This window comes from Mauremys mutica, chromosome 10 (assembly GCF_020497125.1).
Source record: "Mauremys mutica isolate MM-2020 ecotype Southern chromosome 10, ASM2049712v1, whole genome shotgun sequence".
NCBI classification, from domain to species: domain Eukaryota; kingdom Metazoa; phylum Chordata; order Testudines; family Geoemydidae; genus Mauremys; species Mauremys mutica.
This window is the reverse complement of record NC_059081.1, coordinates 42,675,154-42,692,412: the sequence shown is the minus strand read 5'-3', so window position 1 is coordinate 42,692,412 and position 17,259 is coordinate 42,675,154. Positions and strand designations below refer to the sequence as shown.

Sequence of the window (17,259 nt, the reverse complement as noted above, 5' to 3'; positions counted from 1 at the left end):
GCTCTTGGAGATGTATAAGGATATTCCCAAAGAGAAAACATCTGGAAAGAAAACAAGTTACTATAGCAACACTGACAACAGCAACTAGAGTTGTGAAAACAGGATGGTAAATAGGGTCTTAAGTAATTTTAAATATTTTACTTTCATTGACATGATAATAAAATTCAAGGTTTTAAAAGCTATATTCTGCAGTCAGATGCCAAACGTATTCCAATACTTAGGGATGTTTATGAAAAAAAATCCTGAGGAATTAAGAGCATTTGCTTGGACCTTCTGCCTCTTCCCCCAGAAACAAAAGCCTTTTCTTCCCCTCTCATCTATGTTCAAGGGGAGAGGGCTTGGGCTCTCCCCTGCCCATTATGCCCTTGATCCCCACCTCGAAACTGGGAGATGGAGAAAACTGGCCCTAGGAAAGCTGCCCTCCTATGTCACCTTGGACCCTTAATTACCTTGGCCAGTCCGAGGCCTGGACATCCTTCCCAGGATGATCCTCCTCTTCTCCCACCTATGCTGCATTCCCCCCGCCTTCCTCCATCACCACAGCTGCCTCCTCCTCCTCCACCACCGAATTCCCAGTGAAAGTCTAGCGGAGTCAAGCCACGGCAATTGTTAGTGGGGTTTGGAGTGCTGCTGGATTCACTGCCCAAGTCACAGGCTTCATGTTGTGCTCTAAATACAACATGCAGCCTGTGGCTTGGGCAATGACTCCAGCAGCACTGCCCAACCCATTCAAAATTGCTGTGGCTTACCTCCTATCAAGCCCTCACTGAGCAGTCTGGACATATGCCATAGAAGCGATGGAGAAGAACGCCCCCATATCTGTGCCATTATTTGCTGTATTCATCGGACCCAAGTGGTGGCAAGACAGACTGCATGTGCTTGCATGCACACACAAAATTAGTAGATTTAAACCTGAATTAGTAATTTTGTAATTGCATGTAAAAATCAGAATTATGGAAAATTAGGGAGAGTTGGCATCTCTGTTGGAACTGGCATTTCTTTCAAAGTCAAAGACTGTATTTTTGTATCTTGCTGATCAATCAGAAAAAACAAACAAACGTTTTCTTCTCCCCATGGACCTACCTGCTATCAAATGATGGCAGCCATTCGGATTATAGCACAGAATGCAGTAGAGTCCCCAAGAAATGTTACAAGAGAAAATGGTGTCTAAAAACTGCAAGACATGCCCACAAGGTGGCATTATTCCACCATCACAGTAAAAACAACTTCATAGCCCTTTATTAAGAAATGTGAGCTTTTCTTAGGAGGGTGCCATATATATATTTTTAGAGTAAAACAGAAGTGACTTATGCTTCTGGTTCATTTGCTTGGTACAAGTAAATTAAAAAAAATCTGATAATCCACAAATAAAATGGACATCAAAATGTATTGAGCAGTTATCAAGGTGAAGTATACTTTTACTGGTAGAGTAACAAGATTATTTCTAGGTGTAGTTACACTGCATCAGTCTGGAGTTACCAACAGGTTTTAGGTCTTAAAATCTTACTCAGGTACTAGAATAATGGGCAGCAGTATAAAACCTTAAGAAACCAACTTCCACAGCTTCATGGAGAACAGATTTACCAATTTTCAACCACAAGAACTATAGCTTTCTGAATTATGATTTTCAATTCTCTTAGGTTAAAGATTTAAGAGTACAACTCAGGAAACTAGATACAAAATATTCTTAAGCAAGAAAAAAATTCTTATTTTCCAAAAAGAAACATTACTCCTCCCCCCACTGCCCCATCACAAAAGCATGCACAACAATTCTCATAGTAATCAGTGTTACTTACTTCCAATATAAATGGTTATATAGCACTTCACATTTTCTACACTGTACAAATTGATTAAATCTCAACACTTGAAGTACTAACTTTTCTACCTGTAAAATGGGGTAAGTAACTTCCAAAAAGGACTATGGCTCAGTGAATAAGCTGAAACATGATTGGAATTCCTTCACTGCTTATTCCACTATCACCAAGCTGCATATCAAGAGAAGAATGCCAGTGTTAAGTCAGCTAACTTTCTTCATTATAAATTTATCCACGGCTTAATCTAAGCAAGTGTATTACAACATCAATAAGGTTTTCAAAGTAGATTGTATCCTGAAGACACACTGCACACAAGACTAAAGCAAAAACAGTCCTCCCAAAAGCATAAATGTGTAATTTATTAGTTATTAAACTCACATTAAGTATACTTTCAAAGGGATTCTTTGCATATCAGCAAAATTTACTTAATTTCCCATATTTTAGGCATTTAAGATTGATTTTCTAACACCTAACTAGTCCTCAAAATGTTAGCATTTACACCCAAAAATTAGAAAACCCTAGAATGAACACTGATTAAATGCACCTTTATAATACAATTAGAGATCCATGAGATTTAAAAAAAAAAAAAAAAACAATTTTTCATTTTATTTTTCAATAATTTGGGGCTATTGCATTTTATCTGACCCCAGAGGGGAGGGGCAGATTCTTCCCCCAGGGTAGCTGGGTGGCAGAGCAAGTGTGGCCTGCACTCACCCAGCAGTGGAGGGACCGGAGTGATCACTCAGGACACTGACCTGGAACACAAGGTCTGCACTTTAAGAGCGTATAAGCAACTGGAGAGTTAGGGGAGCTGGGACTGGTCTAGGTAGTTGTGCCACTAAGTCTCAGCTCTTAAAAAAGGGTGTTAGAAAGAAACAACCTAGAGAGTCTCTCTGGAGACAGACCCAGAGACTGGACTTTGCTCAGACTCAGGAAGCTTAAGAGCATGAATCCAGCATGTGGGACCCAGACACAGTAGCCTGATGAATATCTAGGAGGAGGAGCTCAATCAGGGCTGTGACCTTTCCAGAACAAAAACAAAGCCATATTACTTGTTACACTCCGTATATCACACAGTCATCAGATACGGATACAAAAGGTGATTTTGTTCACACAAACTTTACTGCTCTCTTTAAGGGTGAGCTAGCATACATTACACATGTGCAAACAGAAGCCAGTAACAAAAAAAAAATCCACTTGTGAACAGCAAAAATATACATCATTCTAAATCCAGGTTACGGACAAAACACCTAGAAAACCAGTTATTTCAGAACCCAAGGAACCCTTAAAAAATCCTCCAACGTGTCACTAGTGAAAATATTTGTCTTACCTCAAAAAACCATCAGTGCACTTACAGGGAAGGAGCCAACATGAAACTCTTGACTGGCTCCCCTTATTCTGCAGAGCTCAGCTCCACAGCAAAAAAATCTCCTTACCTTCACATGGCAGAGTTTCTGCAGAACTTACAAGCAACACAAGGGTATAGCTGAGCTCCTGTAGTGCTTCTAAGCACCACTCTACCACAGCAGTTGCTAGCCACTGTTTTCAACTCAGTTATGGGGAATACATATCAATTTGTCAGTGGTTGCCTAACATGGACATTATGTGCACCACACACTCAAAATATATCAAGAATTTCTAATAAGAACTACAACATTATCAAGGAGAAGACAGTTTAATACAGTGATTACAAGGACTAGGCCACAATGCATCATTCTGGTAATGTGAGTAAAGCACATGAGAAGAATTTTGATGAATCATAAAAAAAAGTATTGAACAATTGTGTGTAGCAAGATTTAAGCAGATTTTAGACACAAGCAGTAAATCAACAGAGACACAACCTGAATATTTCAGCCCCTAGACACCAGCAATGTCAAAGCCTAGACCTCAGAACTTGACCTGGGCACAGGACTAGAATGCATATTCAGACTCTCATAGCACTCACTTCCTGGTCAAGAGCATTGGGAAGACAACCCAGGACAAGAGTCTCCATTTGAAACATGCATCCGCTGCCGAGGCCTCTGAGGAAGTGAGCCAGCTTCTGGAAGAAGAGATTGAGGCTGATGATGAATCAACACGCATTTGGAATTTGAGGAAGAACAGCCACCATAGGAATCTTTAACAGGACTGATTTGTTAAAGCCTCACTTGTAGAGAGAAGAATGTTGTATGGAGGACAGAGTAATGTTTGCATGTGTTTGGTTTCTCTCCTTCTTCCCTTCCTTCTGCAGGTCCTTTGCCTGCTGCAACCAGACTTTAAAGAAAAAAATTACCTCCAAAGCCAGTTACGTCAAATACTGGACCCATCTGATATATTTATGCAGCCTGTAGGCATATTCAGATTCTGCAGCATAAATATTCATTGTGAAAAAATTACTAGCCCTTACACTGTTAAGGGACATTGTGACACTATCTCAAAATGACACCTCATACCCACATATTCACTGCTGTTGTAGGATTATATGTTTTGTACAAAGTATGCCTTGTGAAGTATTATTTGAGAAGTCATGATCTGTTGACCTTTACTATCCTGTTGAATTATATGTATTACCGTTGTATTTGAAGATAAGCTGCTTGTTACTGAAATATGTTGAAATTCTGGGAGACACCCACAGCAAGCCTTTCAGTGACAAAGGAGCAACTAACATCTCCAAAACAGATTTACATCAGTAATAGCCAGCCATGTATTGATGGCTCATTAAGGAGAATCCACTCTCCTAGTGCCCCCTCCCCACCAGAAGACTCCTGACAGAGTATATACAAAATGGGGGCTGTCTAAACCCCATGAAAGAGCAAGGATCTTTCCAGCACCTGGAAGTATAAAATGGGGGAGGGTAATGACATCACTACTTCGCCTCTCTCCTCTGTCTCAACACCTAGATGAAAGATCATTTTGAAGACAAGGGGAAGCCTCCTTGAACTGGGAAGAAGGGATGGTCCTAATTAGATTTTCTAGTTAGTATGAACTGAATTCTGCATGCAAAATCTTGCTTAACCTGCTAAAGTTGAAGATTTAGAATGTGTTTACTTTTTATTTCTTATGTAACCAACTCTGACCTTTATGCCTACCACTTATCACTTAAAAATTAACTAAAATAAGTTATTTCTGTAATGTTTTATCTTTACCAGTGAGTTTGTCTAAAGTGCTTGGAGAATTTGCTCAGATTAAAAAGGTTGGGGCACGTCCACTACCCCTGCTTGGCTTATTAAGAGGTACACTTACCACCTCAACAGCACTAAGGAAAGTTTCATCTACTGGCTCAAGTGCAGAATCACTGTTGAATGTGCTTTTGGCAGACTGGCATGTTTACTCACTAGACTGACTCTCAGTGAGAAAAAATATCCCAATGGTTACCGCTACCTGTTGTGTACTGCATAATATCTGTGAGGCAAAGGGGGAAAAGCTGCCACTGGCAGGGGGAAGATGGGAGCAGAGCTGGAGCGGCTGTCTGCTGATTTTGAACAGCCAGACACAAGAGGTATTACAAGAGCCCAACATGGATGTATGTGGTTAAGGGAGGCTTTGAAAAAACACTAACAATCATCCACAGTTGAACTGAGCAGTGCATGTTGAATGTTTTAATATAGCACAGTGTGTTTTCCTGAACTTATCAATTATGCTGCACTTGCATTAACAAGTATTGTTTGCTTTGACTACAGCTATGCATTCTCCAGTAGTTGTTGTGAACTAATAAAGATGATTTGTTCCTCCAGAAATAGAACTTTATTGGGAAGGGGGGGTGGAAAAACGGTGCAGAAAAATCAATGTCATACACATTTTTAACATTACTTAACAGGGGTAAAGCTTTAAAATTAGAAAGGAAATAAACATTTATGCTCATTGTGACTACACATACACCAACCATGGTTCTCACAGGTCAGTGTGTGAAAAGCTGCAATTTTCCTTGCTATCCCCTGGCATGGAGTGGCAGAGGTAATGAAGCATCCCATGATGCTACACATGGTATGTTGCGGGTGTCGGAAGAAGCAACCATGTAATTCTTCAAGGACAGCGAAGGTTGAAGAGTCTGGGGTTTTTGGACCTGTAGGTCAACCAGAGTCTGCAGCATTTGGATTTTCTGCTTGAGAAGACCTATTATATCCTGGTTTATTTCCTTCTCTTGTCTGGCTGAGATCCTTGGGCCTTTTTCCTGTCCTCTGTCTTTCACCATGCTGTCAGCCCTCCAAGCCCTTTGTTCGTGGTCCAATCCAGCACTCACTTGCAGGATCTCACACAATATGTCAACCCTAGTCCTCGTCTTCCTCATCAGGGTCAGGCATTCTACAGGCATGGAGACAACATCCTCAAGGCTGGCATGCCAGAAGGTGCTGATAAAAAACAGATGCATCATTGGACTTACAGTCACAGGGGAAAAGGAAAATTTCCCAAACTCCCTTCCCTTATTCCCATAGACACTTCATAAAAAAGGCTTATTGACATTTCAACTTCAGAGGACTTCAGCACACCACCACTCTCCAGCCCGTCATGGTGAGTAAAGCCCACCATGAGCAAGCAGGGGAACAATTTTCCGTTGCACCAGGCTTTAAAGTTTCAATCCCTATTTGCTGCTACTGGCATCCTGAAGCTGCCCGCCATATAGCCTGTTTATTGCATGTGCCAACCCAAACTCATTGGAAAGTGGCATGGGAAAGTGTCCCACCGTGGAGGAAGAAGTAAGGCAGCCATCCCCAACAGCATTTGGGAGAGGATTGCAGAGTATCTCAATGAAAGTTTCATCAAGATCTCAGGAGAATAGGGACATGTCTATGCACATGAAGCCCTCAGCATCCCCCAGCGCTTCTAACAGTGAATGAAAAGGAGATGCCAACTCTGCCTCTGTTTGTTGTACTTCTACCTCTCCCAATATGATTAAAAAAATGAAAAAAAGATACTTATGTCTTGTTAACTTGGGATGGGATGGGTTCCATCTTTAAATTTAAAAACGAAGCAGAAATGCATGCACATACTTACCCAAAGTCCCTTCCCTTTCATCAGGCTCATCTGCACTTGCCTGGCAGGACAGGCTAGACTCTGGAGGCGTCTCAAATAGGTCCTGGCTCGTTGAGTCCCTTGATGCCTCTTCCCTCCCCCCTCCTTGCTGTTCATGGCAGAGGTCTTGGTCTCAGGCTCCTCCAAGGTATCAAAAGTGGTCCTGGTGCGGTCTCTGCCAAGTATAGCATTCAGTTCCTTGCAGAAGCAGCAAGAATGAGATTCAGTACCAGATCTACTGTTGCGCCCCTGGCCTTGTAGTATCCCTGGAGAAGTTCCTTTGCTTCCATGCGGCACTATTGCTGATGCCTATCATACCACTTTGCCTGCATTCTCCGTGCAATCTGCTCTTAGATGTCCATGCTTCTGTGGCTTGTTCGTAGCTGTGCTTGCAGCCTCTTCTCCCCATAGGCTCAGGAGATCAAATGCAGCTCTGCCTGGAGTAGGCAGGAAGTATGTAGTACCTCTGTATGTAGAGCCTGGGCAGTTGTACACAACAAGGGTGAACTAGTTGGTGTGCTTGCCAAGTGGGCAATCAAGAAAAGGCGTTTTGAAAAACATGTGGGAGGGTTTTAAGGGTGGGGTGGCTTCTGGTCTCTGTGACCCCTGGGCCACAGAGTTTAAAATTGTGACCAGAACAGGCACTGTCACCAGGAATGGGGTATTGTGGGACAGCTGCTGGAGGACTTATGGTCGACACCAGTCATCCAGTGTCTCCACTCTCACTGAGTCTGCAGATATGTCACTGTACCAGTTAACCTTCAAAACGTGACTCCAGTGTAAACTTGGCAACTACAAGGGATAATGAATCGTTTTTAATTAAATGTTAGATTCTGAAATACAAGGTGGGAAGTTCTGGCTTGCTGAATACTGGCCTATCACAAGCTGGCCCAATTCAATCCCTGCCCTTTTCTGCCTGAGAATTCCAGCATTTCTCTTGACTAAATGCAACTGATTAAATCCTGGGGGCAGGGAGGGAAGAAATCAGCCTGTAGAACTTATGAATTCTGTACTTTATCAGACTGCAAACTCCATTTTGGATGTGGACTTTTTTTACCTTCTCTGTTGTCCAGTTAGCTCCATGCTGGACTGAAATTTTAAAATCTGGTGGCAAAGGACCAATAGGAGGGTCATTGACTTAAGTGCTCTCCGACTGAGGGCTGGTCTACACTATCCCGGGGGGGGTGTGTCAATCTAAGTTACCCAACTTCAGCTATGTGTAAGTTCTTTGAAAGACTGTAACTTACTATATATTTCTACATCTAACGCAAAGAGCCCCCGAACTAATTGGCCTCTAAATGCTACTGTAATAAAAACATGAAATTACTACTAATTCTGTATGTCTGGCCAAAGAGACTGTCACACTCATCTCCCAACCCCAAAAAAAGACTCAAAGTCACCTGCATCCTTGCCAGAAGTCCATTTTCCCCTGCTCTCAAATCACAGAGAGGCTCACCTTTAGTGTAAGACTGGGGAGGGCTCCTTTTAATATAAATCCTAAAATTGGCTAACAACAATTGCTGTTAAGAGATATTAATTTCTTCCTACCCTACTTGCCTAACCCCAGGAACAGCTCAGTAATAGAAACTGGGTCTCCTCAGATACCCATCATATATCGCCCAGTATTGAACAGTACACACCTAAGAATCAAAATATATATTCTGCATATACAATAGTACCACATACTCTTACAGCAAAAGAGTGTGAAATCCAGGGTTATAAGGTGTAATTTACTTCTATAACTTGTTCATTTTCTTAAGGTGGTAAGTCACATCAACTTGCATCACACTGTTCTAATTATACTACATAGAAAAATACTGAAAAATGAAAGCGAAAATTAGGATTTGTTGTAGGTAATTGAAAGATTTTTTCCTCCCTTTCTACTCTACCTAACAATACTGTCATTTTTACTCTATTTTAAAACACTACATCAAACAAGAAAGTTTTTAAGCAAAATACTGGCAAAAAACGAGGCTGAATTTTGTTCCTTGTTCATGGTACCAGTTTATTATTTGTGACTTCCAATTCCTTATTCAAAGAACAATTAAAAAAATCAATGCACGATTTTTTAGAAGTTTCCCCAAAAGGTATTTGATTAATAATGTATTTCATATTTTTTCAAATAAGGAACTGGGCTTTGATAGCTCTAAGTGACAAAATACTTTTTTTGGTCAGATGTCCCTGAGACTATTAAACTTTTCTGAAGTAGCTGAGACATGTCCCAGAATTTTATTCCTGAGCAGGATCCTGCCCTAAGTCAGGCCCCACAAACCACTCTTATTTTGTAAATGACACTTGAATAGGCAAATAGGTTTAGCCTGACTATAAGTGACAAAATACTCCTCAGGTTACCCCAACTGACCCATCCCTGGGACAGTTAGCTTGTTCTGAAGTAATGACTTGTCATTTCCTGACCTGAAACTCTTTGGGAAAAGGTGTGGCCCATATCACCAACCTTTGTCCCCCCCAAAAAACACACACACATTGTTTAACACAGCAAGAGTGACAAACGAGTTTCAGAGGGTGAAGCTGTGGATCTTGTACTTGGAGCTAGAGGGATTTGGTGAGAGCAATGTTTGACCTGTCTTTTGTTTGTGAGGAGATGCAACTGGGCTGTGGGCCCATGAACAGGTCAGGTGACACAGGTCTGTTTGTGCATTAGTCAGGGCCAGGTGGCTGGGACCCTTGGGTCTTTGCACAGAATCAGTATTTGAAATGTGAGTCATTAGTTCCTCCTTGATAACAAGGGATTAGAGCTGAACAGCACTTCGTATTATTACCCTTTTTGACCAAACCTAAATCAGCCAAAAACTCAGGACCTTGCAGGTTGTTCCAGCTAGGAAAACATGGTAATAGATTAAAATGTTTCTTTGATGCAATCCTGTTTTATCTACTGTCACACACTTAATAGCTTGTGAGTTACTGGTAACTCAGCCATGGGATCTTGAATGCGTGTATTACTGTGTTAAAGCCACGATGAAGTGCTGGTGGGGATCTGTTACAGATGACCAAAACAAACCAGAAAACCAAATACATTACTCCTTAATTAACTGCCTATAATGTGTGGAAAGAAAATGCTGGTATGGAGTCTTCAATTTGGGACACGTACATTGGAGGTCGCATGCAGCCAGTTATAAATCATTAGCTTCTAAAAGTTGTAGATGATAGTTTTATAACAAGTATTATTGCACACACCATGAGGTAACTATTTTGTACCTCTTTATGATGAATAAAGCATCGGACTGGACAACTACGGTTGTTCAGTGACCATGACGTGATTACACTGAATATGGGCAAAGAGAAGACAGTTGCAACCAATAGTATATACACTTGGTGCTTCAAAGGGCTATTTCCCAAAGTTGAAGAAAATTATGTGTTGAACAGATTGGGGAAAAAACATACAGAAAAAGCAACATATGGAAAATAGTGGAAATAGATAGCAGACAACAAATTAGAAGTTATGAAGTGTAGAAAATTCATAAGGGAATCTAAAGATACGGAAAAATCCATGACTAGCAGGGCTAAGGACAATCAGATGCAGTTTTAACATCTATTAGGAACAAATTAAATCCTAGCAAGAATATAAACACATTGGTACATTAAAATGGTAAAAGCATTAATGATGCAGGAAAGCAAGAGTGTTCAAATAATATCTGTTCTGTATCTGGAAAGAAGGATGTATTTGTCAAGCTGTCCGCAGTGTCTCACAACCCTGAGTGCTAACCTCAGGGCAGACTGTCGAGAAACAGGACATGAACCCCAAACTGGTTAGGTGTTCTACAATTAAATTTCACCAAGTAACAAGTGTGAACTCCTAAAGCACTATAACAGCCTTAAACTGGAGTCACAAACTGTATCCTTGGGCACTCTAGTCTATCTTGCCACCCAGGTAAGCCTGCCTTTGTGAGAGATGATCCTTTACACCAGAGTTCAGTCTTTTTTCTGAGGTCACCCCTCCCCAATAGGCTATAAAAACCTGTGCCACAACAACTGTTTTTCTTCATATAAAAGCCAGGGCCAGTGTTGGGGGTAGCAAGCATGGCAACTGCCTGTGGGCCCATGAAGCACCCAGGCCCCCTGCTGGTGCTGGGTGAGGGAGGTTTGGTGGGACTGGCAAGGGCTTCCTAGTGACTCTGAATCCCTGCAGCTCCTAGACAGCAGAGGCAGGGGCTCCTCTGCTTCTGCCACAAGCCACAGCTCCTATTGGCCAGGAACCACAGCCAGTGGGAGCTGTGGGGGCAAGGCCTGCGGGTACAGGCAGCACAGAGACCCCCATCCCTCCACCAACTAGAAGCTGCAGGGGGGCCATGCCAGTGGGAGCCAGGGAGAACCCCCCCACACACACACTCCCCAAACTCCTGCCCCTAAGTCCCCCCTCACATGCCCAAACTGCTGCTGCTGGCCCTGTGGCCACCCAGCTCGGGCAGCCTGAGCCAATACCAGCTGCTGCAGAAGTCACAGTGGTCACGGAATCCGTGACTTCTGTGGCAGACTCGCAGCCTTACTTATAACTAATAAGTATGTTAACAATACTAACACAGGTGAGCCAAACTGGTTTCCAGCTAAGCATTTATCAATGTTCAGTGAGGGCTACGGGTCTTGGCATGGACTGGCACTTGGTCTGCCAGCACCACAGTATTCATATCACAGTGGGATGACAAAGTATTTCAGAATCCATTAGCAGGGCCAGATAAAACTTGCACCAAGATTTCTGGCCTACCAATGTCAATTTGACACAAGCACAAATAGATATCAACTAGTCATCAACAAGTGTAGGCTTGAAATTAGATGAAGGTTTCTAACCATCAGAAGAGTGAATTTCTGGAATAATCTTCCTATGGGAGCAGTGGAGGCAAAAAAACTAACTTGTATCAAGCTCAGTCTTGAAACATTTATGGAGGAGATAGTATGATGAGATGGGCCTCTTACCACTGTATGCAACCTGCAACTGCTAATAGCAAAAATGCCCAATGGTCAGAGATGGGGCACTAGATGGGAATGGCTTTGAGTTACTACAGAGAATTCTTTTACAGGGGCCTGGCTGGTGGATCTTGCCAACACATTTAGGGTTCAACTGATCACCATATTTGGAGTCAGAAAGGAATTTTCCCCCAAGTCAGATTGGCATAGACCCTAGGGAGTTTGCCTTCCTCTGCAGCATGAGACATGGGTCACTTGCTCATTTAAACTAGAGTAAATGGTGAATTCTCTGTAACTTGAAGTCTTTAAATCATGGTTTGAGGACTTCAATAACTCAGCCAGAAGCTACAGGTCTATTACTGGAAGGGGTGGGTGAGGCAACGTGCAGGAAGTCAGACTAGGTGATCACGATGGTCCCTTCTAGCCTTGAAGTCTATGAGGGTCTTATACACAAGTCCTTAGGAATGCTTAAATGTAGGCAACACCAATGATCAGCACCAACAGTGACAATTGCTCAATTAAAATATCATAAACAGCAACTTAACTTACAATTTCAGAGTCAAAGTAAACAAGTGCAATGGATTATGTCAACTATGCAACTGTAGTGACTAAGGCTACCATTTTGGTGCAGAGGTCAAAGTAATTATGAATTTGAATAAAGTCCGTGACCACCACACTGGCAGCTCCTTTCCCCTCCAGGTGTTGCAGCCTCACCCACATGGTTGCAGCAGAACTCAGGTTTGGCACGTCCAGCTCTGCGTAGATAGAGGGGCAGAGGGCCAAGTTTGATTGGCAGTGCAACCCAGTGGACTAGGTCATAACACCAATCAAATCTAGTCCTCTGCCTCCATCTACGGAAGAGCAGACTTACCAATCCTGACTGGTGTTGCTGCCACAGGAACCAAGTCAGAACACCCAGAGCAAGGAGCCAGCCCCAGCCCCAAAAGATAAGAGCCCATGCTACGGAATGAGCTCGATACACAACTCCCTCCCCCACATGCACACAGCCCCTCCCCCCTTCCCATGGCACATCCTTATTTTCCCCACATCTCTTCCATGACATTTATTGAAATTTTACATGAAAAAGGTTGTACCTTTAATGGTGATCCATGCCTCTTATTACATATCCACTTAAGTTTCATCACAGAAAAATTCAAAAGTTTGATTCTCAACTACTGTATCTCCAGCAATTTCTGTGCATGGTGGAAAGTTGAAAGAAGACCAGCTGTATTTTGACTGTTACACCAAAGTACTGAATTGCACCTTTTCATATATCATTCACTGACCATTCAAAAATTGAAATGCCTCCACCCAATACTACTATAACAATTTAGTCACATGATAGTGAAGTTTTTTGGAAAAAGGTAACCTTAAAAAAATAGTGTAAGTTGTTCTTGAAATAAAGAACTCAAAACCACACATAAAGAACCAACTTCAGCCTCACGGCAAAAAGAGTCAAAAGCAAAACTATTAACTTCAGAAGTTCATAGTTTAGTGCCCAGTATATGCAAACAAGTTTATTCTTTAGTATCTACATCAGGTAGAAACTTCAAATAACTCAGAACTGGACAGTGAAAAATCCATAGGAAGAAACAAAACTGACTCTTGTACACACTACCACTTATGTCCATATAACTTATGTCACACAAGGATGTGACTAAGCCACCTCCCTGAGCTACAGAAGTTACACTGACCTACGCATTGGCATGGACAGCGCTATGACAGCAGAAGAGGTGGTTTCATTACACTGATGGGGGAGCTCTCTTCAGCAGACAACCTGTGGAACTCTTTGCCAGAGGATATTGTGAAGGCCAAGACTATAATAGTGATAGCCTCCACTTGCCAGAAGCTGGGAATGGGAGACAGGGAATGGATCACTTGATCATTACTTGTTCTGTTCATTCCCTCTGGGGCACCTGGCACTGGCCACTGTCAGAAGACAGGATATTGGGCTAGACGGACCTTTGGTCTGACCCAGTAGGGCCATTCTTATGTTCTTATATGAGGCATCAATGCAGCTTTGCCATTGTAGCATTTCTAGTGTAGACTAGTCCTAAGTTTTTCCGCACACATTGCACTTTCCAGCAGATTTAAATGTTTTACCAGCATTAATCAAGGATCTGCTCCTTTGCCAATTTAATAAACACACTCAGATTCTTCACTGAATAACTACGTAAGTATTCCACTTACTAGCTGAACAGAGATAAGAGAGAGAAAATTAGGCCCTTTGATTTCCTGCAGCCCATGGCCCCAGCAGGCAGGAAAACCCCTTACGGCTCCTTCATTCATTCATTCCAAGCTTCCTCCCGAACGATGGGGCTCCTCTCGCCCCTGCCCGACGCCCCCTCCCGGCCAGGGCCACCCTAATTAACTCCTTCACCAAGTGAACACATGAATTCTCCAAATACCTCGGCGTTTACCCACTGCCCCTCGCATGCAGCCTCCATCTCCAGACGGGCGACCAACAGGGATACCCAGTACCCGCCGCCACCCCTCTACAGGGGGCTCCTCAACGCCCAGGGCCGGACCAACAGTAACTGCCCCAGCGGGCCCCCCACATGGGCGCCGCTCCCCGGGGCCACCGCCAACACCGCCAGCCCTCACCTGCCTGCCAAGAGGCGCCCCGCCCCAGCTCCCTGGGGGCCCCGCCCCACTCACCGTTTCTTAGGGATGGTGGACGCGACCGGCCGCTCAGCTGCGCCCCCCGCCCCGCACTGGCTCGGGGAGAGGAGCCGCTCAGGCTCGGGCGCCCGGCTCGCCGGCGAGCGCTGCAGGTGGCCAGAGAGGATGCGCAGCCTCCGCTGGGCAGCGGGCTGGGACCCCGGGCCGCCTCCCGCTGCTGCCTCGGCTGCCGCCGCCATCGCACTTCCGCGTTGCGCCGCCGGGTGAGAGGTCACACGCGGGGGCTGGGGGGGAGCGCTGCGAGCGCTTATACGCACTCCCGGCATGCACCGCTTTCCCAGCCCACCCCCCCCGGCGGAGACAAGGCCCCGCCCCTCGCACCTGTGCGGCGGCAGGGCCCCGCCCCCCGCATCCCGACCCGATCCAGGGCGGCGGCCTCTCGCTGCCGAGCCCGCCCCTGGCCGTGCGGAGCCCGGGCCCAGCAGGAGAGCTGAGCCTCCGCCCGGCAAGGGAAACCTGCTCAAGGCGCTCAGCTGCAGGGGTGGAGGGGAGCCTCCTGGTTCTGAACCCTCCGCCCTGTCAGCAGAGGCTGCACCCCTCTCGGTCCAGCCCGCTCTCACCCTGTGCACAAACTGTGCGATGGGTGGTGGTTGTCCAGCAGCCCCGGCGTCTGCACTCCTGTGAGGAGCGGATAACTTAAGCTGTCACCTTGGAAAAGCACTGGTACAGGTCTGCCCCTGGGGTTCGGAAGATGGGTTTGAAAACATGAGCTGACTGTATCCTACAGGCATAGGGGCTGGAACTGGGGTGCAGCTTGAAGTGGTTTCCATCTTATACAGGATTTATGGTTTGTTTCAGTGGCTCTCAGCAACCCCCACTATACAAATCATTCTAGCACCCCTGCCTACAGGCTCGAAAACTAGGGTGACCAGACAGCAAATGTGAAAAATCGGGACAGTGGGTGGGGTGGGATAGGAACCTATATAAGAAAAAAAAAAAAAAATAAGGACGGTCCCTATAAAATTGGGCCATCTGGTCACCCTATCGAAAACTGAAAGGTAAATCAAAAGCCCTGGAATGGATTATGGTTTTCAAATCTCAGATTTTATAAACCAATCGCATGAATTAGGGAGTCTGACTCAAGAGTTTGAACACTGCCATCCTACCATTCTGAACCCCACTGCCAGGGATTAGAGCAGGGGTGAGCAAACTTTTTGACCCAAAGGCCATCTGGGTATGGAAAGTGTATGGCAGGACATGAATGCTCATGAAATTGGGGTTGGGGGTCAGGAGGGCTCTGGCTGGGGGTGTGGGCTCTGGGGTGGGGCCAGAAATGAGTTCAGGTTGCTGGAGGGGGCTCCAGGCTGGGGCAGGAGGTTGGGGTATGCAGGGGTGAGGGCTCTGGGGTGGGGCTGGGGATGAGGGGTTTGGGGTGCAGGAGAGTGCTCCAGACTGGGATTGGAGAGTGAGGGGGGATCAGGGCTGGGGCAAGGTGTTGGGGCATGGGAGGGGCTTAGGGATGCAGGCTCCAGGTGGTGCTTACCTCAAGCAGCTCCTGGAAGCAGCGGCATGCCTCTCTCCGGCTCCTACGTGGAGGCGCGGCCAGGTGTCTCTGTGCACTGCCTTGTGCACAGGTGCCACCCCTGCAGCTCTCATTGGCCACAGTTCCTGGCCACTGGGAGCTGCAAGGGCAGCACTTGGGGCAGGGGAAGCGCACAGAGCCCGCTGGCTGCCCCTAAAGATAGGAGCCAGAGGAGGGACATGCTGCTGCTTCCAGGAGCTGTGCGGAGCTGTGGCATGCATGTGCAAAGCAGCCCCCAAGGGCCAACCCCACTCCCCGGCTGGAGTGCAGGAGCGGGACAAGCCTCAGACCCTGCTCCCCAGCAGCTGGAGTTCAAGGACCAGATTAAATTGGCTGGTGGGCCAGATGTGGCCAGCGGGCCATAGTTTGCCCACCACTGGATTAGAGCCTCCGAAACCATCTCAGCACCACCTGGTGTTTTTATCCCTTGTCTCATTCTTCCTTACATTCAGTGCAGGCACCTGGGTTCCTCCTGCTGAATACATTCAGGTACCTGCAACATAATCCACAATTTAGTGGACTTTAGAGGATTGAGAGAAATTCAGTATTAATTATTGCTCTTAGCTGTTCCTAAACATAGCAATACATGTATATAACTCTATTTTCTTGTTTGGCCCTGGCCTTGCCTATTCCTAATTAATTCTAATCTGTATAGTTATGATAGTCTGAATACATAATAATGACTACTACTACTAGTATTTTAACATCAATTAGTGCTACTTATTTTTACACAATAATAGTTCCTTGTAGAAGAGAAGAAGTTACCCAGTACCAATATATTCAAAACAACTAGCTTCTGAACCTAGCCTAGTTTCAGGGCTTTGGGGCCAGTTAGAGAAGAAGAATAGGTCACAGCAGCTTTGGGTTGGTGGTGTCAAGTAGAGGGGCAGGTATATACAAAAGGGAATCATAACTGGGTTACATGTGTGTAACACAGAAACAAAATGGCACCATCAAAAATAATCTAATATTCAAAGAGAGCCTAAATCTTCTTAGTCATGTTACCAGAACATTTTAAACTTTTACTGCCAGCACTCATACTAAGTTATTGTAGAGCCTGGCCAAATTTTGGAGACTAGATACCTCTGCTAACTTAATCCCTCCCAGTGCATGCAGTGACTGCTATATCTCATTCATCCTTACAGCACAGCCACTGCACCCCCTCCTAAGAGACGAGAGCATCCTTCTAAACTCACCCAGCATGTATAAGAATGAAAGTTTAAAGGACATATAATAATTCAGAAATATTTAGTTTAAATTACAACTATTAATTAGTAATACACATTGGCATATTTGTGTGTCTGAGTTATTTTGCCTGGTTTTGTGCTCTTG

At 44.7% G+C, this 17,259-nt stretch overlaps 1 protein-coding gene across 2 annotated transcripts in view; it reads right to left on the bottom strand.

Moving 5' to 3' along the window:
- Positions 1 to 14,612, bottom strand: part of AGPS (alkylglycerone phosphate synthase) — a 130,115-nt gene extending 115,503 nt beyond the window's left edge. For both annotated transcript variants that reach the window (XM_045033141.1, XM_045033142.1), the window contains exon 1: positions 14,382 to 14,612. In XM_045033141.1, coding sequence (XP_044889076.1) covers positions 14,382 to 14,584 — 203 coding nt within the window. In that variant the 5' untranslated portion in view covers positions 14,585 to 14,612. The remainder of the gene's footprint in view (positions 1 to 14,381) is intronic.
- Positions 14,613 to 17,259: the final 2,647 nt, after the last annotated feature.